We start from the raw sequence: 25200 nt of genomic DNA, 5'->3' as shown, positions 1-25200 counted from the left end.
ATCCTTGCATCCCTGGAATAAATCCTGCTTGGCTGTTGTGAATGATCGTTTTAGTGGATTGTTGAATGTGGTTTGCTAATATTTTGTTGAGGATTTTGGCATCTATGTTCACCACAGATAGTGATGTGCTTTGGTTTCAAATTATTCTATTCAAAGGTTATACTGATAGATTCTTCCTAAAGATAAAAACAGAAGATTTTCAAGTTTGCCCTGCCCATTGCTGTTTATCTTAAAAAAACAAAAACAAACAACCCCCCCCTTTTTTTTTCTTGAAATTGACTGGAATAATGCAAAGATCTGACTGGCGATAAGCCATAAGGAAATACTCCTGTACCAGTTAGGCAGTTAGGAATTCTGTGGCTGACCTATTGTCCAGTCCCTTCTCCTTCGCTCATTTTCATTATAAAGACTACTTGCTTACTCTGCCTCTCTTACACAATACTAGGCAACAGGATATAAGCACAAATGTGGTGGAAGCTTCTGGAAAAGCTTTTTTTTTTTTTTTTTTTTCCCCTGACAGGACAGATACACCAGGCACTGCCCCTTCTCCCAGCTTCCGATGTAATTATATACTCTGGACCTGTGGCAGCCACACTGCAACCATAAGGAAAAGGCCAAGTAATCACTTGTTATATCAGGAGGAAAGTCTTTGCTAAAGCTTAATATCAATTTAAATATATTTAGAAACTATACATTAGAAAATGCATTTAAATATATTTAAAAATCTCTTATTAAACAATTTCTACATTTTGAGGTGATACTGCAAATAAAGTTTTCTGATATAACCAATTAAAATTAACAGATCAATCTGTATGCCTGTCTAAATGGTGATACCAAGTTCAAAACCAATTACTCCTTACCTAGCTTGCCTTGTCCTATCAGTAGGGGTACAAAGACACAAACCAACAGATAAATTATATATTACATGTTTATTAAGGGCACAACTTTTATGTAAAATTTACATTTTATGGAAAAATCAAAAATATTTACAAAATTGTGTAAGATAGATTTGCATTGTTCTAATTACAACTCAAAGTAGTAAATAATATTTCTTAAAAACTCACATTTGTTAGAGTTCTGTGTTTACAAATTCTTGGTTAAAGAAGGCAGCTACAAAGTTTATCACTATACATAAGCAAGAACCAGCTTGCTAAATACATTTCCCATTGAAAATCTACTGGTCTTTTTTATACCATTAGTGGATTTTTAAATGAAAAAATCAATATAAACTCATATGGCTTCAAAATTGTAACCTGCGCCTAAATACAAATGTAGGTATCAACACTTGGTATGAAGACTGTGGTAATTAAGAAAGTGCAGAAGTTTAACCATTTCACTAATTTGAACATTTTCAGGTAATACTTGATTTAAAAACAAACATGGTGAGTGTAATGGTGTCAAGTCCAATAATAAAGTATTAACTGCCCATTAAAAGCAGCCCAATTACAAAGCAGTTACATTTAAGATTCCAGTAAGGGACTGTAATTGGCATTTAAAAGAACACAATGTAAGAGTTAGCAATTCTCATTTCGCTATGTAGTAAAGATGAACATTTCAGCAAATTGTCTTAATGTGTTGCTTTAGTCAAATCTAAATTTAGAACTGGGCTAACACTGAATATATTTAAAAAGCACATATTGTGTTATATGTATTGCTAATAAGTAGATTTCCTGCTATATTTAGTAGAGCAAGACATTACATAAGTGTCTAGTAGTAGGGGTTTTATGTTCTGTAAAGCTTAACAGAATAATTAGTGGTTTTATATAAATTATATAACACAATTTATCACTTCTATGTAAAAATGCAGACACTGGCATTTATCCTTATAAATAAAACTCCCATTTGTAAATTATGAAACTGTCCAAAATATTTTAAGTCTTTCAGTTAATCAGGATTTGCTACAAAGTTAGGTTTTTTACTATTTAATATTAGTAGTTCAAGAAAGGCTTAACCCAATCCATCACTTCAAATAATCTCCCCATTTCTAGTAGGTGGCAGTTAAATAATAAAAACATATAAATTGGTAATTTTTCCAACTGTTGAAATGAAAACAACTGGCAGTACTTCTCCAATGCCAAAACTAGTATTTCTTAAATGTGTTCCTCACAAAATACAAAATTCATGCTCACATTCAGTAAATGTATATAAATTTCCAATGATAAACAGAATGAAGGGAAATGCCAAGTTGAGAAATAAAACAGCAGTTACCAATTAACCATTAATCAGTTTTTCAATGTTTGTTTTATGATTTACATACTTAGGTGGAATAACTGAAGGTAACTTTCCCCCCTGTAAACATATGCCCTTAGGTATAGTTCTCTTTCTAGTGGCTACAGTGTATTACTAAAGAAGTGAGCCAGGGTTTTTAAGTACAAATTACCCTTTAGTTACTCTGAATTCCCTTCCCAACTGAGGCCAAAGGTATTTACAGAAATGGCAATTATCTTGTAAAAATGACCACCCTAAGATAGAAGATCCAGACTGTGGGGGGGGGGGGAAAGTGAGGCACGTTAATGAACACAAACTGGATAGGCACATTTCTGGCTTTTGTTATTGTTTTAAAAGGCACACATTATGTAATCCATATAAAAATAAATTAAATCTACAGCATTAATTCTTAAAAACAATCACAAATTCTATAAAGTTAACTAACTGCAGAAGTAAATTCCTCTGCGGTCTTTTGCAAGCTTATTTTAAAACACATTGCACTTGAGAATTAAAAAAAATCATACAAAACACCATCTACACTTTATTAATGTTTATATGAGAATCAAATTATACATTTTTTGCATACGCCTTGGACTCTGGTTTGATTATGGCACATAACTCAATTTGATTGAGTATTCTAAATTAACATTATCCAAAACTTACAATTCACGTTCTGTGTGTCTCCATTCAATATCAAACTTAGGAAATTTCTGACTCTAAAAATTAATGGAAAGCTGAATTATTTTGTGCTTGCTCTCCTGAAATTTTAGGCGTGATAATACGCTACAACTCAGACACTGAAGATAATGTAAAATTTCAGCCTAGGAAAACTTCATTTTACTGAGAATCTCAACAAAGGTGCTTCTGGAATATGGCAGTTGATCATTAACAGAGTTGAAAATCATTTCAGTGCTATTGCTTTTGATGACTCACTTCAAAAGTGCAATTTAATGTTTGTAATCAGTTCTCAAATATGTGTAAGTTCAAAGACCTAATACAAGCTAAAATAGAGTTGGAAAGAACAGACAACACAGGATAGCAGGCCTGTAATTCTCTTGAGCCAACCAGTTTCCCAGGTCTATCAACAATCCGCCAGGTATCGTCCTGAAAAACACCAAGCAGACCCCAGCAATTACACTTTCAAATGAACTCAAAGGAGGACATTTTCACTGTGGGTACAGATACACAAACTCAGTTCCCACCTGCTGTTTACAATACATTAGAAACAGATCACAGCTGTCCAGGTCCAGCTGTCCGGACCATGATTACTCTCTCCCAGGTGTGTCTCTACCTGGTACTTTGTACAAAGGTCAAAGAAGAAAGTTTCCATGACTTTAGATTATAAACTGCTTGACAATTTAAACAGTTGCTTAGAAACTTACTGTTCGAATATGTTTCCCATGTACATTAAAAACTTAAAATCTCCCAACTTACCAGTGGCAAACCGCTTCTTTACTAAGGAAAGCCTATAGCCAGTGCCTACAAGTTCAATATCTACTCCTGAGAGGGTATTTCCCTCGCTGAGGAATTGCACTGCAAGTGTGGTGGGTCTACTAGGTCCTTCTGAAAGATCAAATTTTGCTCTGAGGGACCCAGAACCTACAAGGCAAAGAATAAAAGAACTTACATAGGGCAACATAAAATTGACATAGAAACAAGTGAAGATGAACTATGTCCTATGCCAAATTCATAAAATGTATACAGTAAACAAACCACTGTCCTGTTTCCAAAGCAGACTTTATTCAGTGAATCTGAATTAATTTAATCCTTGCTTCTCTCTGACTTAATAGTAAACACCCTGGTAGATTCCTACTGAGATTCCGCGTGCTACATACAGACACATGCGGAAGTAAGTCAAAAGAGAAAAAGGGAGTCCATGAGGGCAGTTCAGAGGGAAACCCTAGGAGGAGTTCGAGTAGGAATAAAGTCAAAAGGAAATGACAGCAACTACCATATTAAGGGGGTGGGAGAGGTAAAGAAGGAAAGACAGCTAAGACTGGGAAAGCTGTATCAACATGATTTTCTACTCCGCTTCTTCAAATTTAACTGGTACTATGATGCCAAATACAACTGACCTGTAAACAACATGGGTTTGAACTATGTGGGTCCACTTAAACATGGATTTTTTCCCCCATCAATACAGTACTGTAAATGTATTTTCTCTTCCGATTTTCTTAACATTTTCTTTTATTTACTTTATTTTGACAATATCTATGTAGAGAATACATAGAACAGTATTTTCAACTGTCATCAGTAGAACTTCTGGCCAACAGTAGACTATTACTAATAAAATTTTGGGGGAGTCAAAGTTATATGTGGATTTTTGACTCTACAGTGCCGCCAGGGTGGTTGGGGTGCAGAGGGTTCGGCACTCCTCACCCCTGCATTGGTCAAGGGTCAACTAGGTAGTTCTGAGATGCTTTCTTTTCAATATAACCATTTATTCAACGTACCTGTCTGTGTGCCAGAAACTGTAAACCAAATAATTATGAATATGATAAATGCTGTAAAAGAGCTCTCAAGAGCTATGGGCCCAATGTGAATTGCACGCAGCGGTAACTACAGGTACAGAGATGGGAGGCCTGAGAGAGCACAGGGCCTTTAAGGGAACTGCATACATTGCAGAAGAGCTGGAGAACAGGATGCAAGAGTGGCAGAAGATAAGACTAGAGTTGGAGGAAGGAACACGTTCGAAGTATCTGTACAATTCACGATAAGAAATAATCATAGGGAGCCGCTAAGATAAGGAAGACAAAAACATTTCAGATTAGTATCTCAAAAGGGGACAGAAGTACAAGATGCAAGGTAGGGAAACCAACTAAAAGCCAATAAAACAGTGTCGAATTCTAGGTGACAGTTGATTAAACAGGGGATCTCAACTAGGCTAAGGGAAAGGAAAGAAGTATGTGCATTTGAAAGATATTTCAGAGTTGGAGTCAAAAGAGGGGGAAAGGAGTCGTCTAGGGGCATGCTCAGGTTTCCGGTCAAGGAAAAGAGATGGAATTGCTAGGTAGCAGGAGTGACATTCTAGGATTCCTTGCACAGAAGCTGAACACCACAGAGGGAAATCTGGAGGAAGATACCATAACCGTGATCCAGCCTGCAGGACTGCACCTGATGGCACAGACCAGCTGGGGGATGAACTGCTGTCTAATTCTTAACCACTGTCCAAACCCTCCTTACACTTTTACAGTTCTCTTGATAGGCAATTCAATTCTGTGAAAGTGCTACTACATAGGCCAAGAGCAGCCACCTTGGCAGTCTTTAAACTTGAGAATTATTTCCTGTCCCTCTTCTGGGCATAATGCCAGAGTAGAAACATATTCCTATTTTACAGTATTCTAATTTGGATATTTCTTTTTAAAGGCTGACTAACCAAATCAGAACCACATTTAAAAGATTTTTCCATTTCTTCACGCACTCCATACCTGCACAGCAGAGGCAAACTATTAAAATATCTGGTTAGAAAATTTGTATCTTACTTTTGAAGGAACAATTTCCCTCGTTAGTACTTAAAAGAGTACGGTTTCATTAAGGGGAAAAAAATCTATGTCCTCCCTTCCCTGCTAACTGGTTGTAAGCCCTCAATTCAAACAGGATTTCTGGTTTACTTCTAGTTTTAACTACGAATTTCAAATTTGTCTCCCCAGAAGCCATAATGCTTGAGTAAAAGTCAGCACCACTGGCACCTGAAAATAGGCAAACAGCAACAAAGAAACTGTAGATCATCTTGGCTATTTCACCAAATAGATGTTTCTCTAGTAAAAGTCTGATTCAGCATGGCATGTATAAATAAATAGCCACTACAGATATGTTGCTGGTCCTTGATAAAGAAATACATGAGAAAACCTACTAAAATGATTTATGTTTTGATCACAGTATGCTTAAAATGTTCAAAGAGAAAAAGCTTAAGCAAAACTGGAAAAGCTAAAAAAAAAAAAAAAACCAAAAAACCTACTTAACAGGAAAAGTTATTGAAGGTTAAATTAGGCATTCAAAGGAGAGCAGGAAAGTGAAATAAATCAATCAGAAAGATAATTATATGATCTCACTGATATGTGGAATTTGAGAAACAAAGCAGAGGATCATGGGAGGGAGGGGAAAAATGAAACAAGACGAAACCAGAGAGGGAGACAAACCATAAGAGCCTCTTAATCTCAGGGAAAAAACTGAGGATTGTGGAGTGGGGTGGGGGGGGGGAAGGATGGGGTAACTGGGTGATGGACATTGGGGAGGGTATGTGCTATGGTGAGTGCTGTGAATTGTGTAAGACTGATGAATTACAGACCTGTACCCCTGAAACAAATAATACATTATATATTAATTAAAAAAAAAAGGAGAGCAGGAGAATTCTCTTAACTTTAAGAGAAAATGATAGTAAAGACTTGATGGTCCTGGAAATTATGTTCTAAGTTGACTTAGAGGAGACACTAGGGTGACCACCCAGCAGAGATTTTTCCTTTGCATTTTGAACACAAACAGATGGAGACTTGGTGGGAGTAAGCAATTAACTTGTTTCTCCTTAAAATAATAAGCAGAGAAGTAAAAGCTGCTGATGGTTGGTTTTACTAAGGTGATACGACTAGGAGAAGTTGTCTTAGGAAGGTGGGAAGGCAAAGAAAGAGGATTTTTAAAGTCTGGAAGCTTCTGCATGATTTCTGGGAGGCCAGGACCCCAATAACAGAACGACCTAAAGGGTGTGTTAAGAGAGTTTCAGTTAGTTATCACGTTACCCAGCAGGATAGATGGTTCTACTTGAAAATACCTACTAAAGTAAATTGACTGTTACCATGTGAGCACACACATTTACACAGTTTTTATAAAGTTACAGTGAAACAACTGCTTTTTCTTAACAGAGAAAGCATATTCAATCTAGAGGGAAAAAATGTGTTCTGAATATCAACTGGTGCACTCTTATTTAAGGTATTAACTTCCACCTAGTGGTCAATTCTAGAACTGAAGGCATGAAAATCCAAGAAAAACCTTTCCATAAAGATGCCTAAAAAAATACATTTTCAGGGGCACTGCATTACAAACAAAAAAGCATATACACACTTACCTCCATTTTCTGATTTCTCTGAAATACCAGAGAGTTTCCACAAGGCTTTCATTTGTTCTGCATTCCTGTAACAACAAATATCTTCAAATTAAGTGTCCAGTATAGTGCCTAATAAATGGATGGGCAGTCAAAAAGTAACTGTATTTTAAATATTTCACCAGAACAACTATAGGGCTAAATTTACTTTTAGTATTACCCGGTGAAGATGTGTTTATGATATATGCTAATATCTTAATTAATGAAAATTTACTAGATTACAAAATTCTTCTGGTCAGAGAAAGGAAAACTGAATGTATAGGTGGTTTGGTACCTTCATTACTAAAGAAGAAAATCAGTGAAGCAAATAGTGTCAGAATCTCATATTAATAAAGGGAACAAGAGAGGAAGTTAAGAGATGAGAGTTACTAAACTAATAAGACAGGTGTCCTTACGGATATGCTAGATGCTATATTTAACTCGCAAAGTAATTTTTTTTTTAAGAAAAAGTTTACAGAGGTTAAGCAATTTGCCTAAGGGTAAAGTTGTACTGTATCATTCAGGTCTGGGTGGTGACAGCAAACCCACTTTTGGAATGAGACTACTGTGGTTTGACTACTAGGATGAACAGCATCTTTCATACATTACCATGGTTTCCATGGTAAAATGCACTAAAACTTTTCAAACTTACAAGACAACTTTGAGAACATAGGTTCTAGAAGTTGGGACTTGGAGCAGAAATTTAGCAAGAATTCAGAAATCTAAAATTTACCATATTGCAGGGGGAAGGGACTGCATGTTTGTGACTCCTCCATCCACAGGTACCACCACCTGTATGTTGGAAAGCACACTTGGTGCGACCATAGCTTCTGGGTTGTACTTATAATCCACTCTAAGATCTGTGGTGCCAGCACTGCATTTCCAGTATGTTGCAAGATTTAGAGGAGTGGACTGAATACCATTTGATGATACCTTTAAAGAGAAAACCCAAGAAAGTTTTTTGCCCCAAAAGTAAACAAGTCATGCTATTGAGATGTATACATGACCACAAGAGGTCTTGGAATCAGAAACAATGACGGAAATACTGCTAGGCAGAATAAAGCAGGTTCATCTCAAAGGAGTAAGAGTCACTCTCCAAGTGTGGATCTAGAACTACATACATCAAAATATCCATGATACTTGTGCAAAATACACATTCCTGTAGATCCAAATACAGAAAATCTGACTCAGAAGCTTAGGTACAAGGTCCAGAATATGATATGAGGTGATTCTTATTTATGCATGTAACTTTTGAGTATCTCTCAATATCCAACACAGAATTCTAAGATTTCTTATGAATTTAAGAAAATTCAATTAAAAAAAATCATGCAATACCGCAAGTCGAGAATTAGAATACTTCCAATTGCCAGTGTTTAACCACATGACCCATAGTAAATGGTGCAATTCTTTTCCATTCTTTAGTTCCCTGCTCAAATAACTCCTTTTTAATGAGACCTACCCTGATCACCCTGTCTAAATTTACACTAATATTACATTTTCATTCTTTATTCTGCACACTTTGCCTTTTCTCAGTAACATACATTATTATCTACTTATGATATATACTTTCATGCTATTCCTAGTAAACAAGCACTGAATAATACAGAATAATGAATACTTTGAATAAACTTTAAGCCCATTTAAATGGCAGCACTTTTAAAGATTTATTATTTATTTTGAGAGAGTGAGAAAGAGAGAGTACATGAGAGGGGGGAGGGTCAGAGGAAGAAGCAGACTCCCTGCTGAGCAGGAAGCTCCATGTGGGACTCGATCCCAGGACTCCAGGATCATGACCTGAGCCGAAGGCAGTCGCTTAACCAACTGAGCCACCCAGGCGCCCTGAGTGGCAGCACTTTTTATAAAGTATTTATTTTCTAGAAACACAAGCCACTTTAATACCATTACTCTATTAAAAATTCAGAATAGTATGGCGGCAAGGAGGGCAGCGCCTGGGTGGCTCAGCTGGTTAGGCATGTGCCTTTGATTCAGGTAATGATCTCAGGGTCCTCGCATCAAGTGCTACGTCGGGCTCCCTGCTCAACAGAAAGCCTGCTTCTCCCTCTATACCCCCCCCCACCCCTTGTACTCACTCTAATAAATACAATCTTTTTAAAAAAATTTTTTATTGTTATGTTAATCACCACACATTACATCATTACTTCTTGATGTAGTGTTCCATGATTCGTTGTTTGTGCATAACACCCAGTGCTCCACGCAGAACGTGCCCCCCTTAATACCCATCACCAGGCTAACCCATCCCCCCACCCTCTAATAAATACAATCTTAAAAAAAAAAATTTCAGATGAAACAGGAAACTTATCCCTTGACATTCTTACTCCCCATTGTTAACACCGTGGTACATTACCTTACACACTTGGGAGGCATGCATACATGGATCTCATTCTTTTTAAAGGCTGTAGTAACTCATTTAATGAATCTCTTCTGTAGATGTGTACTTAAGTGGCTTCTCATAAAATGCTGCAGTGAATATCCTTTGTACCTTAATCTTCATTTTTTGCCCATTTTTGTGATATTTGAAGAACTGATTTCTTGAGGTGGAATTGCTAAATTAAAGGTTCAACTATTCAGGGGCACCTGGGTGGCACAGTCATTTAAGCATCAGACTTTTGTTTTGGCTCAGGTTGTGATCTCAGGATCTTGAGATGGAGCCCCGTGCTGGGCTCTGCACTCAGGACGGAGTCTGCTTGAAATTTTTTCTCTCCCTCTGCCCCGCCTGCTCGTGCTCTCTAAATAATTCTTTAAAAATTCGACTATTCAGCAATCTAATTCAACAACCTAAAAGAACTGCTTTCTAATCAGTTTGATTAACTTGTACACCTTCTAACAAGTGGTCACACCTCTCTTAATGGAGCAGTCTTGCCCATTTTTATCAATTAATGGGATAAAACTGATATCTCACTGTCTTAATATTCGTTGCTCTCATTACTACTGACATGGAGCATCTTCTGTAAGTTACCTATCTATTGAGTTAATCACCTTTTACTTACTAATTTATAAGGTTTACAGTAACCCTTTGGTCTTATATATTACAAATACTTTTCCCTCAGATTAAATATGGATTCTGTTTAAGAATCTGTTTTAACAGAAAGAGTTTATATACGCTGATTTACTTGTCAAAGATCTCACTCTCTCATTCATGGCTTCTGGGTTTTGTATTACACTTAGGTCTTGACATTTCAAGATCAAAATATGTAAAATATATATAGTTATACATATATACACACTTGCATATATACCCACAGATTTATATTCACCCATGATTTATTTTAGTAACTTTATGGTTTCATCTGTTACTATTATTGATACATGCAGATTTTATTTTGTTTAAAGGTATGAGTTAGGGATTCAGTGAATTTTTTCCCAAATCTCCCGCCTGATGCCCCAGTACCATTTATTGAAAAACTCATCATTTCCACATTGCCTTGAAATGCTAATTTGTCAAGTTTTCCATTTATTCTTAGATCCATTTCTGGACATACTCTTCCTTTGATCTGGCCATCTATTCTGCCAGTTCCAAACTACTATAAATACTGTCACCTTACAAAAAGTTTTCCCATTAAAACTCAAACATTACTCCACATTACCATTTAAGACATTTAACTGATTATTCCAAGCTTTATTCTTCTAGAGAACCTGAAAATGACTGTCAAGTTTCTAAACACCAATACGTACACACTTCTACTAAGTTTGTGATCAGGATTACATTAAATTTGTAAGTTATTTTAGAAACACCTAAACTCTTCATCTGAATAAAGTATTCCTTTATAGTTATATTCAGCTCAGTAGAGATTGTTAGGTTTTTTTCCTAATTGGTTTTTATTGTTGTTGTTCACTGTGGCTATAGGAAAGGATGGTGTAACAGATTTTTAAAAGAATTTTTATTGTGGTATATTGACATGAATTTCAGTCAGACAGCATATTCAATATATTTGTATACACTGCAAAATCACAATTATTTTTTCTCATGATGAGGATTAAGATCTACCCTCTTAGCAACTCTGAAATATGCAATAGTTTTACTAACCTTAGGACACTATCTTCCATCCTCATGACTTATTTTATAACTGGAAGTTCGTACTTTTGAATCACTTCACCCATTTTGCCTACCCCCCTGAACCCTCTATTTGGCAACCAACAATCTGTTCTCTGATCTCTGAGCTTGGCATTTTGTTTTTTAAGTTCCATATATAAGTGGGATTATACCGTATTTGTCTTTGTTGGTCTTACTTCACTTAGCGTAGTGCCCTCAAGGTCCATCCATGATGTTACAAATGGCAAGATTTCATTCTTTATTATGGCCAAGTAATAGTCCATTAAATACATACAACATCTTATTTATGCTTTCATCTGTCGAGGGACACTTGGGTTGTTTCCATGTCTAGGCTATTGTTAGTAATGCTACAGTACACATGGGAGTGAAAATGAATTTCTTAGTGTTTTTATTTTCTTCAGACAGGTATCTAGGAGTCCAACTGCTAAATCACATGGTAGTTCTTTTTGAATATTTTTTTCTTTTTGAGGAATCTCCATATTGTTTTCCATAGTGGCTCCACTAATTTACATCCCCACCAACAGTACACAAAGATTTTTTTCTCCATACCCTCTCCACAACTTGTAAATTCCTGTCTTTTTAATAACAGCTATTCTAACACATGTGAAGTGATATTTCATTGTGGTTTTGATTTGCATTTCCCTGACTAGTGATGAGCATCTTTTCATGTGCCCTACTGACCATCTGTGTTTTCTTTGGAAAAATGTCTATTCATACCCCATACCCATTTTATAATCCGATTGTTGGCTATGAATTCTTTTGGGTATTAACCCTTATCAGGTTGATTTGCAAATACTTCCTCCTATTAAGTAGGTTGCCTTTTCTTTTTCTGATCGTTTCCTTTGCTGTGCAGAAGCTTTCTAGTTTGAGGTAGTCCCACTTGTTTATTTTTGCTCTTGTTGCCTTCGCTTTTGGAGTCTGATCCAAAAAATCATTGCCAAGGCCACTGTCAGGGGAACTTAGCCACTTTTTTACTCTTCTAGGAGTTTTATGGTTTCAGGTCTTAAATTCAAGTACATGGACATTTTGAGTTTATTTTTGAGTACGGTATAAGACAGGGGCCCAGTTTGATTCTTTACCATGTAGCTGTCCAATTTTCCCCACATATTTATTGTAGAGCTACCCTTTCCCCATTGTATATTCTTGGCTCCTTTGCTGCAAATTAACTGAATATGTATGCATTGATTTATTTCTGGACTCTATTTGGTTCCAATGATCTATGTGTCTGTTTTTATGGCCATGCCATACAGTTTGGACTCCTAGAGCTTTGTAATACCATTTGAACTCAGGGAGTGTGATACCCCCAGCTTTTTCTTTCTGAAGATTTCTTTAGCTATTTGGGGTCTTTTGTGGTTCTACACAAATTTTAGTACTCTTCGTTCTATTTCTGTGAAAAATGGCATTGAAACTTCAGGGACTGCACTGAAATTCTATATAGCTTTGGCTATTATGGATATTTTAACAATATGCTTCCAATCCATGAGCACAGAATATCTTTCCACTTATTTGTGTCACCTTCAATTCTTTCATCATTGTCTTACAAAGTTTTCAGTGTAAAGGTCTTTCACCTCCTTGGTTAAATTTATTACTAGGCATTTTATTCTTTTGAAGCAACTGTAAATGGGACTGCTTTCATAGTTTTTTTTTTTCCTGTAGTTCACTATTGCTGTACAAAAATGCAAAAGATTTCTGTATATGGATTTTGTATCCTGCAACTCTACTGAACTTATTAGTTATCATAGTTTTTTTGGTGGAGTCTTCAGGGTTTTCTATATATCACATCATCTGTAGTGACAATTTTACTACTTTTCCAATTTGGAAGCATTTTACTTCTTTTTCTTGCCTAACTGCTCTGGCTAAGACTTAAAATAGTACGTTGAATTAAACTGTTGAGAGTAGGCATCCTTCTCTTATTCCTAATCTTAGAGGAAAAGCTATTCGCTTTTCCCCACTGCATATGATGTTAACTGTGGGTTTGTCCCATATGGCCTTTATTCTGTTGAGATACGTTTCCTCTATATTCAGTTTGTGGAGTTTTTATCATAAATGGATGTTGAATTTTGTCAAATGGTTTTCCTGCATCTACTGAGATGATATTTTTATACTTCATTAGTGGTATACCATGTTGGTTGATTTGTCAAAGTTGAACCATCATCCTTGTTATCTCCAGAATAAATCCCACTTAATCATGGTGTATGATCCTTTTAAGGTACTGGTGAATTTGGTTTGCTGATATTTAGTTGTAGATTTTTGTATCTATGTTCATCAGCAATATTGGCCTATAATTTTCTTTTCTTGTGGTATCCTTGTATGGCTTTGGTTATCAGTGCTGGCCTCAATGCTGGCCTCATAAAATGGAATTGCTGCCTTCTCTTGTTTTTTGTTTGTTTGTTTGTTTTGGAACAGTTTGATAAGGATGAGTATTCTTCTTTGAATGTTTGGTAGAATTGTCCTGGACTTTTGTTGCTGGGAGGTTTTTGATTACTGATACAGTCTCTTTACTAGTAACTGGTCTATTGAGATTTTCTACTTCATTAGGATTTAGTCTTACAAGGCTGTATGTTTCTAAAAATTGGTCTATTGCTTCTAGGTTGTGCAATATTTTGGCATAAAATTGTTCATAGTGGTCTCTCATGACTCTTTGTATTTCTGTGGTATAAGTTGTAAGGTCTCCTCTTTTATTTCTGATTTTATTTGAGCCATCTCTCCTTTTCTCTTGGTGAGTCTAACTAAAAGTTTATCAATTTTGTCTTTTAAAAGAACCAGCTTAGTTTTTTCTATTGTATTTTTAATCTGTATTTCATTTCTGCTCTTTGTTACTTCCATTATTCCACTAACTTTGGGCTTCATTTTCTAATTCTCTGATGTGTAAAGTTAAGTTTATTTGAGATTTTTCTTGTTTCCCAGGTAAGCATTTATTGATATGAACTTCCTTCTTAGAACTGCTCTGGCTACATTCAATAAATTTTTGTTGTATTTCCATTTTCGTTTGTTTTGAGAGAATTTTTAATTTCTCTATTGATTTATTCATTGACCCAATGGTTCTGTAGCATATTTTTAATTTTTGCAAAAGATTTTATGTATTTGAGAAAGAGAGCAAGAGAGTGAGCGAGCAATCTAGCACATGAGCAGGGGGAGGGGTAGAGGGAGAGGGACAAGCAGACTCCCTGCTCAGCAGGGAGCCCGACGCAGGGCTCAGTCCCAGGACCCTGGGATCATGACCTGAGCTGAAGGCAGAGGCTTAATGACTGAGCCACCCAGGTGCCCCTGCAGCATACTGTTTAAACTCCACATATCTGTGAATTTTCCAGTCCTCCTTTAATTGATTTCTAGTTACATATCATTGCGGTCAGAAAAGATGCTTGATAAGATTTCAATCTTTTTAAATTTATTAAGACTTGTTTTGTGGTCTAATCTATGATCTATCCTGGAGAACGTTCCATGTGCACTTGAGAAAAAGGTATATTCTGGCTTTTGGATGGAATGTTCTGTATATAGCTTTTAAGTCCATCTGGTCTAACATGTTATTTAAGAACAATGTTTCCTTACTGGTATCTTGTCTAGATGATGTAAGTGGGGTATTACATTCCCCTATTATACTGCTATCAATTTTTCCCTTTAGGTCTCTTAATATATGCTTTATATATATACTCAGGTGCTTCAATGCTGGGCACATATATATTATATCGTAGAGGTAGACTGACACCTTTATCACTATATAATGTCCTTCTGTCTCTTAATTCCTCTTATTTTAGAGTCCATTTTGTCTGTTAACCTACCCCAGTTTTCTTTTGGTTTCTATTTGCATGGAACATCTTTCATTCCTTTAACTTTGGTCTTATATCTGAAGTGAATCTCTTACAAGCAGCATATAGATGTTTTTATTATTTTTAATCCATTCAGCTATTCTGTCTTCTGATTGGAGAATTTAGTCCATTTACAGATTATTGATAGCTATGTACTTATTGGCATGTTGTCAACTGTTTCCTGGCTGTTTCTATAGTTTGTCTCTTGTGCTCTTCCTTTGTGGTTTGAGGACTTTATTTACTGGCATGCTTAAATTCCTTTCTCATTTTTTGTGTATCTACTATAGGTTTTTGCTTTGTAGTTACTATGGGGCTTACATATAACAAGCTATATTTAGAACTGTCTATTTTAAGTTGAGAACCACTGAAGTTCGAAGATATTCTAAAGCTCTACCTATTTTTAGTCTCCCCTCACCGACATTTGATGTTTTTGATGTCACATTTATCTTTATCTAGTGTATCCCTTAACTAATTACTGTATAGTGATTTTTACTATTTTTGTTTTTTTAATCCTCATGCTACCTTTCTAAGTCATCCACTACACCTTTACCATATGCTTACCTTTGCCAGTGAGATTTATACTTACATTTGTTTTCTTATTAAGTGCCCTTTTCAAGCTTAAAAAAAGTCTTTTTAACATTTCTTGTCAGGCTGGTTTTGTTGTAATGAACTTGTTTACCTTATGCTTATCTAGAAAACTCTTTCTCTCTCCTTCAATTCTAAACGATAACTTTGCAGGGTAGAGTATTCTTGGTTGGAAGCTGTTTTCTTTCAGTACTTTGAATGTATCCTGCTCTCCCCTTTCTGGCCTGCAATGTTTGTGCTGAAAAATATGCTGACAGTCTTATAGGGGTGGGGGGCTCGGTTCCCCCTACATGTAACAAGTGGTTTTTCTCTTGCTACTTTTAAGACCTCTTTAACTTTTGGTATGTTAATTATAAAATGTCTTGGTGTAAGTCTCTTCAGGATCATCTAACTTGGAACCTTCTGGTCTTCCTGGATCTGGATGTCTGTTTCCTTCCCCAGGTTAGGCAAGTTTTCAGTTATTACTTCTTCAAATAAGTTCTCTGTGCTTTTCTCTACCCTCTCCTCCTTCTGGACCACTTATAATGCAAATGTTAGTCTGCTTGATGTTGCCCCTTCAAGACCCTTGAGCTAGCCTCACTTTTTTCATTCTTTTTGCTGCTCTGATTGGGTGAGTTCCACTGTCCTGTCTTCAGGTTCACTGATCCCTCCTCCTGCTCCATCTAGTCTGTTGAATGCCTCTAGTTTCTCAGTCACGTATTGTATTTTTCAGCACTGTGACTTACATTTGATATTTGATACTTTCTTATATTTTCTATTTCTTTGTTAAAGTTCTGTGTCCACCCATTCTTATCCCAAGTTCAATGAGCATCTTTATGACCATTTCTTTGAACTCTCTATCAGGCAAATTACTTACCTCCATTTCATTAAGGATTTTTTTCTGAGGTTTTATCTTGTTCTTTTATTAGAAACATTCTTTTCTTTCTCGATTTTGCTTGACTCTGTTTGTCTCTATGTATTAGATGAAACAGCCACCTCTCCCAGGCTTGAAGGAGTAGCCTCATGTAGATGAACCTTAACATCCAACCTTGCTAGCTGCTACTTGTCTCTTGACATTTCGTGATTATCCAAGCAGCTTATTCTTTTTTAATAGCTCCCAATTGTTGAAGGTGTGCCAAGACCTGTCATTATCCCAAAGGAGGTAATCTCAGCACCTACACTGAGACTGATTGGAAGGAAGCCAAACTATCAGGCAGCAGCTTTTAAATAAAACAAATATACACAGTCTTGTAAGACCAGAAGCATAAGACCTGCTAGCCACCAGACCAGGCAATCTACAGGTATCTGCTAGGCAACAGCTGAAAAAACCAGGGCTCCAGACAAGTGTATAATCTCCTTCGTGGAAGATACCAGCAAGCTGTAGCAAGGCAGAGGGAGAGTGCAAAAATGACATTGTTCAGCCTATGTTCCCTGGATGGTAAAGATGGTACCCACTTAAAAAAAAAAGTCTGGAATAAAACAATGTATGTGTGTGTGTATGTGTGTGTGTATATATATGTATGTATATATATGTATATATATGTTTATATAGGGCACCTGCCAGCTTTCATAAGTTAGCACTAAAATGCTGCCCACTAGCTCCTCTATCCCTGGAGAGTATCCCTATAGGCCCTTGCCTCACTGGCTCACATTTTATGATTAGCAAATGAATCTCTTTCACATATAGTCTGGGTACCTTTTGAATGGCTGCTTCTGCCCTGGTCCCTAGGGTGAGTGAATTTCTGTGAGAGCCCTCTAAAAGCTGTTTCTCAGATCACTATAGCCCTGGGAATCATGGGCATGAGCTCTGTTGCTTTCCAAAGCTAGATGTTCTGGGGGCTCTTCTCTCAGGTACAGGTCCTAAAAGTTGGGATGCCTGATGTGCAGTAGGAACCTTTCACTCAGGAAGAAGCTCCAGGTATGTGAGTTCCCTTCTGATTGTGGACTGCAGTGCTGGAGGTGGGGTTTGTGGGGAGACTGGGTCTCAGCCTCTCCTGCATGCCTCCATGTGACCCTTTTCTTGTTTGCTAACGTGAAGGAACTGTTCAGGTAGTTTTCAGGTCTTTTTTAGAGGAAATTGTTCCAGATATAGCTGTAGATTTAGTGTGTCCATAGAAGGAGGAGAGTTCAGGATCCTCCTATGTTGCCATCTTATACTACCTCTCCAACTCTGATTAGTTTGTTTTCTTTTTAATCATCATTATCTTTTCTGCATTAGAATTCCTAACTGGTTATTTAAAATGCTACTAATTTTTGCATTAAACTCAACTTTACTAAACGCTCTTATAGCAAATAGCTTTTCAGTTGATTTCCTTGGGTTTTTCAGGAATATAACATCACTTCTAAGTAATATCTGGGTTCGTCCTTCCAGTATTTATTACTGTTTATTCTCTTGTCTACCTGTTCTAACACCGCCAGAAAAATCTTATACCATTAACAAGCATAATATAGCTGTCTTTGCCATTCCAGACTTTAACTGCTTTATGTGTTTCATTATTAAGACTGATGTTGCTGGTCTTTTCAGGTTAAGGACAAATTCATGTATTTATATTTACTCAGTATTTTAATCAGGAATAGATGGTGAATTTGATCATCTGTTTCCTCTTGCTTAACAGATTTTATTTTGAAATATCTTTAGGGATGCCTGGGTGGCTCAGGTGGTTAAGGGTCTGCTTTCGGCTCAGGTCAGGATCCCAGGGTTCTGGGATGGAGTCCCACATCAGGGCTCCTTGCTTGGCAGGGAGCCTGCTTCTCCCTCTGCTGCTCCCCCTGCTTGTGCGCACTCTCTCTGACAAATACATAAATAAAAATCTTTTAAAAAAAAATGCTAGCTTAAAAAAAGAAATATCCTTAATTCCTGGAATAAACCTCATTTGGCCATGACCTATTACTCATTTAATCTGTGAGATTCTATTAATATTTTAACTTAGGACTTTTATAAGGATAAAACACTCACCTGATACTTTAATACATCTACATTATAATAAGAAGCAGCTGGATTTTGCTCTGATAGCTTCTTGAGGTAGACAGTAACAGCTTGCATGTTCATCCAAAAATCTTTTGTGTTAGAATCACACTGCGATGGATCACTGTATGCGTAAGAAATATTTTTGTTATTTTATCTGCTTTGGCTTTATCCTTTGCCTCTGTATTGTCATTTGGTGACCTGGGAAAGACTAGTAGGAATAACCCAAAAGGAGGGAAAACTAAAGTTAGGGGGATAAAGAACAGAACATAGCAGAAACTTCCTTGAACAATGAGATAATGGAGGGAGAAGGATTTAACAACTACCACTACCACCACCCAAGACACACACAGGCAGTAGAAGGCTGTATTGTCACCCAACTCAATTATTATTGCTTCAATAAAGAAGGAAAAGTTTTACAGAAATTTCACCTTCAAAACAAACGTACACAAACCTGAACACAAGTTGTGCATTTGGAAGAATTTGCTCTAGTCTGCTGATATTCTTCACCCTGAAGCATAGCACAGCTGGAGATGGATTGCTAGTGAAGACCTTAATAATTCCACTTGGGAATGATACTGTCATATCACCAGTGATCTTCACAATACACCTGAAATTAGGGAGTTGGAAAATTTTAAGTGGTGTATATAAGGCGTTTTAATATCCACTTAAAACATACTTGGTTTAAAAAGGACACATAAAATCTTTCATAATTATCAATTATTTTTTCAATATAATTATTTAAAAAATTATGGTGTGTGAAATGGCATACGCATGTATCATCATCTTTGCTTAGACTTAAACTCCAAACACAAATGCAAGCATAAAGATCATATTCCTTCACTTGTTTGTGGAAACTATCCCCTGGGTGTCCTATAAGGACACTGCTTCCTTAGTAACACTATCCCCACTTGCAGCTTTTTTTCCCTGAAAACCCCACAGAGTCCTGGGCCTGACAGTGGCAGTGGGAGATGTCTTCCTTGCTTCTCACTGCCCCTTCCAACTCTCTATTCCCACTTTCTTCCTAAAAACCTCCAGACTCTTTTGTAACCCAAACCATCAAACTATACTACTTGGTATTCCATCCCTTTCAAGTTACCTTCAATACTCCCTTTCATTTTCCTGAAAATTTTAGCTCTTGGCCCACTGTCAGTCTGTCTCTGTACCACTGCTCCTATCTTAATTTTTGGCAATTTCAGTATCCACACAGATAATCCTAATATTTTGGTCACCTAGTTCTCAGCCCCTTACCTCCAATGATCCTGTCTTCCAGACTACCTCATACACACCGCAGCCCCTCCATCATCTCAATTTCAGCATCCCCACTCCTCTAACGGCCACTTCCTCTTTTCCCAGCTCATTCCGTCTAGTACCATATCTCCAACAAGTCTCCAATCTCAAAGCTTCCACAATCCACTGTTCCTACTACCTTTTCACTCATTCCTTCAGATCCCCATTTCCTCATATCTTGGGATTTCCTGGTCCATCATAGTGCAATGCTACCTCTTCTCATACCTTCTTTCTCCTCCAACCTGCAATATTCCTTCCCCCTACTCGTAGCCATTGACTTTTAAATTTTACTGAGGAAATAAAATCAGGAAAGAACTTAGTCTCACAACTGCACTCCTACTTGACTCTCTATTCATACCTTCCCTCCTGTTTCAACAGATGATCAGTCTATGCACCTAAGGCCAATCTCACTGCTCCTGCACTGATGCTCATCTCCTTCTACATATCAAAGGACTTCACTCATGGAATTGTACCCTTTCCTGCAAGTTCAGTTTTTTCCAAAAATAACAGATCTTTCCCATTAGTGTACAGACATGCTAAAATGTGTATCTTTAAAAAACAAACTAAAATTAATAAAAACTTTCTCTGATTCTATCATTTCTCTGCTGTTACCACTCCACCTCTCTCCTTCCACTTGAGCAAAACATCTTGAAAGTTTTCTATACTTGCCCTTTTCAAATACAGTCATATTTGCATCATCTCCTACTCTTGAACTCCAAGCATGCTTTCAGCTCCAACACTCAAATCACTCTTGTAAATGTCACCAATGAGCGCCATAATGTCAAAGGTCCATTTTTCCTGACGTATCATCAGCATCAGTTATAGCTTCACACCATCCTTCACAAAAAGGTTTTACTCACTTCATTTCTGGGACACTGCTCTACTGGTTCTCTCCTCACCTCTCTTGCTGCATGCTGTATCAAATTCCTTTACCAAATCAATCACTGTCATCTTCCTATTTTCGAAACACTGAAGGGAGCCAGAGTTCTCATCAGATCTCTTCTGTATTCCCTGAGGCCTATGGCTTTCAGGATTGTATACAAATTAACGACTACTAAATACTTTATCTCTAGCCTAAGACCTATTCCCTGAACTCCAGAATCATGTATTTAGTTGTCTTAATAAGTACTTCAAACTTACCAATCTCCTCCCTTAGCAAATCTTGACAACACTTGTTTTCAAAAGGAATTCAATATTGCATTATTACTCACGATTTCCTCAGCTAATAACCTTATATAAGCTGCCACCATCTCCCACCTGGACTGCTGTGGTTAACCTTCTCACTCACGATTTCCTCAGCTAATAACCTTATATAAGCTGCCACCATCTCCCACCTGGACTGCTGTGGTTAACCTTCTCTCTCTGCTTGTACTCTGGCTCCTTCTAGTTTATTCTCCATATGGCAGCCACAGTGCTCCTTCAAAAACCTAAGTAACCTCATCATTTCTCTGCTCAAAGCCTTCATTGGTTTCCCACCTTGCTCAAAATAAACTCTAAACTCACCATGGTCTACAATTCCCAACCTGATCTGGTCCCTCTAAGGACTTATCTTTGATTATTCCCTTGCTAATTCCAACTTAGTGACGTAATATTCTCTTTGCTGTTCATCGAATATGCCAAGCACACTCTGCCCTCAGACATCTGTATGGTTTGCTCCACAATGTCTTTGAAACATCTAAAATTTAACATCAAAAAGGTTTTCTTTGGGGGCACCTGCTTGGCTCAGTCGTTAAGCGTCTGCCTTCAGCTCAGGTCATGATCCCAGGGTCCTGGGATCGAGCCCCGCATCGGGCTCCCTGCTCTGCGGGAAGCCTGCTTCTCCCTCTCCCACTCCCCCTTCTTGTGTTCCCTCTCTAGCTGTGTCTCTCTCTGTCAAATAAATAAAATGATCAGAGAAAACCATTTTTTTTTAAAGATTTTATCTAAAAAAAAAAAAAAAAGCCCTCCATTGTAATTTTGTCTCCTCTTACCCTAGTTTATTTTTCTTCATAGCATATATATCAATACCACTCCCTTTCATGTTGTTCAACATGTAATTATCCATCAATTAAGTGTGGAGGATACGTCAATAAAGAAAACAAAGTTCTCTAAAAGGTTTGCATTACCGTAAGAGAAAACTAATAAGCTGCTTCTTGCATAATACAAGTTTATAACAGTGTTTTACACATAGTAAGCCCTCAAATATTTGATGAATGAATGTATGCTGAATGAGTATGGTTATACATGAAAAGTAGGGGTGGTCATTCACCAAAACATTTTCTTAAAAGAAGAGGGTTAAACTGATTCCTTGACAAGAGTCTCATAAATGAGACATATATTCTAGGTCTCTCTGGCAAATATCACACTTTACCAAAGATATACATTAAACCAAGATTCAGAGTTCGATTCCCTTCTCATCAGCTGCCATCATCCTGCTCTATAGACATGTCAAACAACAGATGGGTCATAATGGTCATAAACCAAGGGCAAGAATATAAACAAACTGGGGGGATAAAGCCATTACTGCTGATTACAGTGATTTTTTTTTTTTAAAGACAATTGCTAAATGACTATATTTGATAGCAAAAAAGGCAGGTAAATAAATAACAGAAAACTCTATTACAGAATCAAAATGTAACTCTGAAAATTTACCACTAGGCCCTCTCCCCACCAAACACATGCACACACACACACACACACACATCTTTTTAAAACTAACTTGGTGGGATCTGCTCCTTTAAAATAGGCATTAACAGATTCTGTGAGGGCAACTGCCACAGGTAAGGTGTCTTGATTTCCAAGGCTGACAGGGCTGGGACCTCGTGACACACCTAGAATACATACAATTCATTTGTTAAATCCTACATAAAGACATTTATAAAGTATCAAGACAGGTAAATTCACAATGTTAGCTTGTCACAAATGACTCTATTACTGGTTCCATTGATGGCTCATGTATAAATCTGGAGGTTAAGAAATAGAGCATAAAACACATTGGAACATAATACAGAGGACAAAAAAAAAAAAACACATCACACTGAATTCTTTTAAATGAAATGACACTGAACACTGGGGTTAAGGAGTATCAGAAGGAAAAAGCCCTTCCCCTGAAGAACTAAAATTACTAAACATTTCTTCACAACCCTTCAGATACTAAATTGTTTCAGGTTCTACCAATCACATACAGCAGGGCATTAAACTGGATTTTTGTATTTCAGCTACTTCCATACTATTTCTACATGATACACTACCCATTATAATTCTTTTACTTCTTCGTCTAATGCTTACATTTTATTTCCTTACCTTGATAAATGGGATTAATGTTATTTTTTTTATAACATTCCTGACATAAAATTTACTTAGATAATATACATTTGGAGTCAAATCATATAAATATCAGGGTTTTTTTTTAAGACTTCATTTATTTATTTGACAGAGAGAGACAGCAAGAGAGGGAACACAAGCAGGGGGAGTGGGAGAGGGAGAAGCAGGCTTCCCACTGAGCAGGGAGCCCGACGTGGGGCTCGATCCCAGGACCCTGGGATCATGACCTGAGCTGAAGGCAGACGCTTGACTGAGCCACCCAGGCACTCCTAAACATCAGGGTTTTTTTTTTTAAAGAATAATAAAATGTAGGGGCACCTGGGTGGCTCAGTCGTTAAGCCAGTAATATAAAAATGTCAACAAATCACAACAGCTACTATTTACTAACTCTAACATGTGTCCAGCACTGAGCTAAGGTGGCATGAGAAAAATGCTGCCTTTTGGAAAACTAGTTTTCCAAAGCGGGAGCATAAGTGGGGAATGAGGGATGGCTAGAAAGATGAGAGAGGAGGAGCATGTGTCTAGAGAAGTGTTTAAGGCCCAGATCACAGCACGGAGGACGTTTAATTTTATCCTTATGGCACTAAAAACCACTAAAAATATTTAAGAGAAACATGGCTACATTTTTCATTTAAAATCACTCTGAACACAGAGTGGATCCTGGAATGAAGAGAAAAATGTCTGTTGTCATGGATTCAATTTTGGATCAGGTGAGAGATGATTAAATCAAAGATAAGGGACTGATCAAGAGGCAGAAATTTCAGATATGTGCATAAGAAAATGTTAAGTGGAAAAGAAAAGACTAAGTATAGATTAACTGAATACAACTATGCAAACACATGCTTGTGCACTGGGAAAATTTTACTGTATATGTGAATAAGTTCAGTGAACCTTTTAAAAAAATACATTGTTCTAGGGGTGCCTGGGTGGCTCAGGTGTTAATTATCCAAATTAATTATCCAATTTGGACATATAAAATGAGAATTCTTGAAATAGTCTGTAAATTGTTAAGCCCACTGAAATATTGGCAAGTAGAAAACACCGAACAGTAGGGGAAAAAACTCAAAACCCACTTAACATCTTGGCATATCCCCTTGAGTATTTCCTATTCTTGTTTTCCTTTCAAGATCATATTGCATATGCATAGTTCAAAAAAAATGACATAGGAAATATGTAATCAAGTCCTTTAAGTCTAAATTTATAATGTACTATTCAGAATGAATCATTTCTTAGAACTAAAAAATTCCCTGTATTCTTTTAGAAGGATTCACGTATTCTAATTTTGGTGTCATTGTTCTATATTTAAACAACTGTATGTTTTGAAAATGCAAAGAGCTTATAAAATTGAAGAAGTATCTTCCTGTAACAATCAATGGATAATTTTGTGGAATTCCTTTTGGCTCAGGATTAAAAAACACTCCCAATTATTTGCTACCTTTATACCTCCAACCTCACCTCACAATATGGATGGCTTTCCTAGGACAGTCTTTGCTCTGGTAGTTGAGGTATTACCATTTTTTTTTTTAACTGACATAGTCTTTCTGCTTCTTTTCTAATCACTTTTTCTCTGGTACTGACAACTTTAGCAATATGATTTATGGACATTCCTTAATGTTGAGAAAAGAAAAGGAGATGGAAGGCAATACAAAAATACTGTAGGTTTTTATAAGTGGGGAGCTGATATCAATAGATCCTGTACAGCAACTGGACATAATTAGTACAAAATCGAGAAAGTTAAACCTTAGAGTTATTCTTGACTTCTGAGACAGCATACATCGCTGAAAAAGGAAAAATGAGGTAACAAAGTATTTTAGATACACTTTAGGATCATTAGTCAACACATACGTTGCTTCTGATACAATACCTTGCGAAGTCTCAGAGTGCTTTTCAATTTCAGAGAGTGTCCCAATCAAATTAT

General features: G+C 36.9%; 1 protein-coding gene across 1 annotated transcript in view; it reads right to left on the bottom strand.

The window, feature by feature from the left end:
• Positions 1-910: 910 nt before the first annotated feature.
• FCHO2 (FCH and mu domain containing endocytic adaptor 2) overlaps positions 911-25200 on the bottom strand; it is a 123906-nt gene continuing 99616 nt past the window's right edge. Inside the window, exons 20-26 of the mRNA XM_027604888.2 lie at positions 22678-22789; positions 19144-19299; positions 18681-18813; positions 8016-8215; positions 7268-7332; positions 3643-3807; positions 911-3312 (exon numbers count right to left, since the gene is read on the bottom strand). Of these exons, the coding sequence (XP_027460689.1) occupies positions 3290-3312; positions 3643-3807; positions 7268-7332; positions 8016-8215; positions 18681-18813; positions 19144-19299; positions 22678-22789 (854 nt within the window). The 3' untranslated portion in view covers positions 911-3289. The remainder of the gene's footprint in view (positions 3313-3642; positions 3808-7267; positions 7333-8015; positions 8216-18680; positions 18814-19143; positions 19300-22677; positions 22790-25200) is intronic.

Source organism: Zalophus californianus, chromosome 5 (assembly GCF_009762305.2).
Source record: "Zalophus californianus isolate mZalCal1 chromosome 5, mZalCal1.pri.v2, whole genome shotgun sequence".
Lineage (NCBI taxonomy): Eukaryota > Metazoa > Chordata > Mammalia > Carnivora > Otariidae > Zalophus > Zalophus californianus.
The sequence above is the reverse complement of the archived record's forward strand: the minus strand, read 5'-3'. Positions and strand labels throughout refer to the sequence as shown.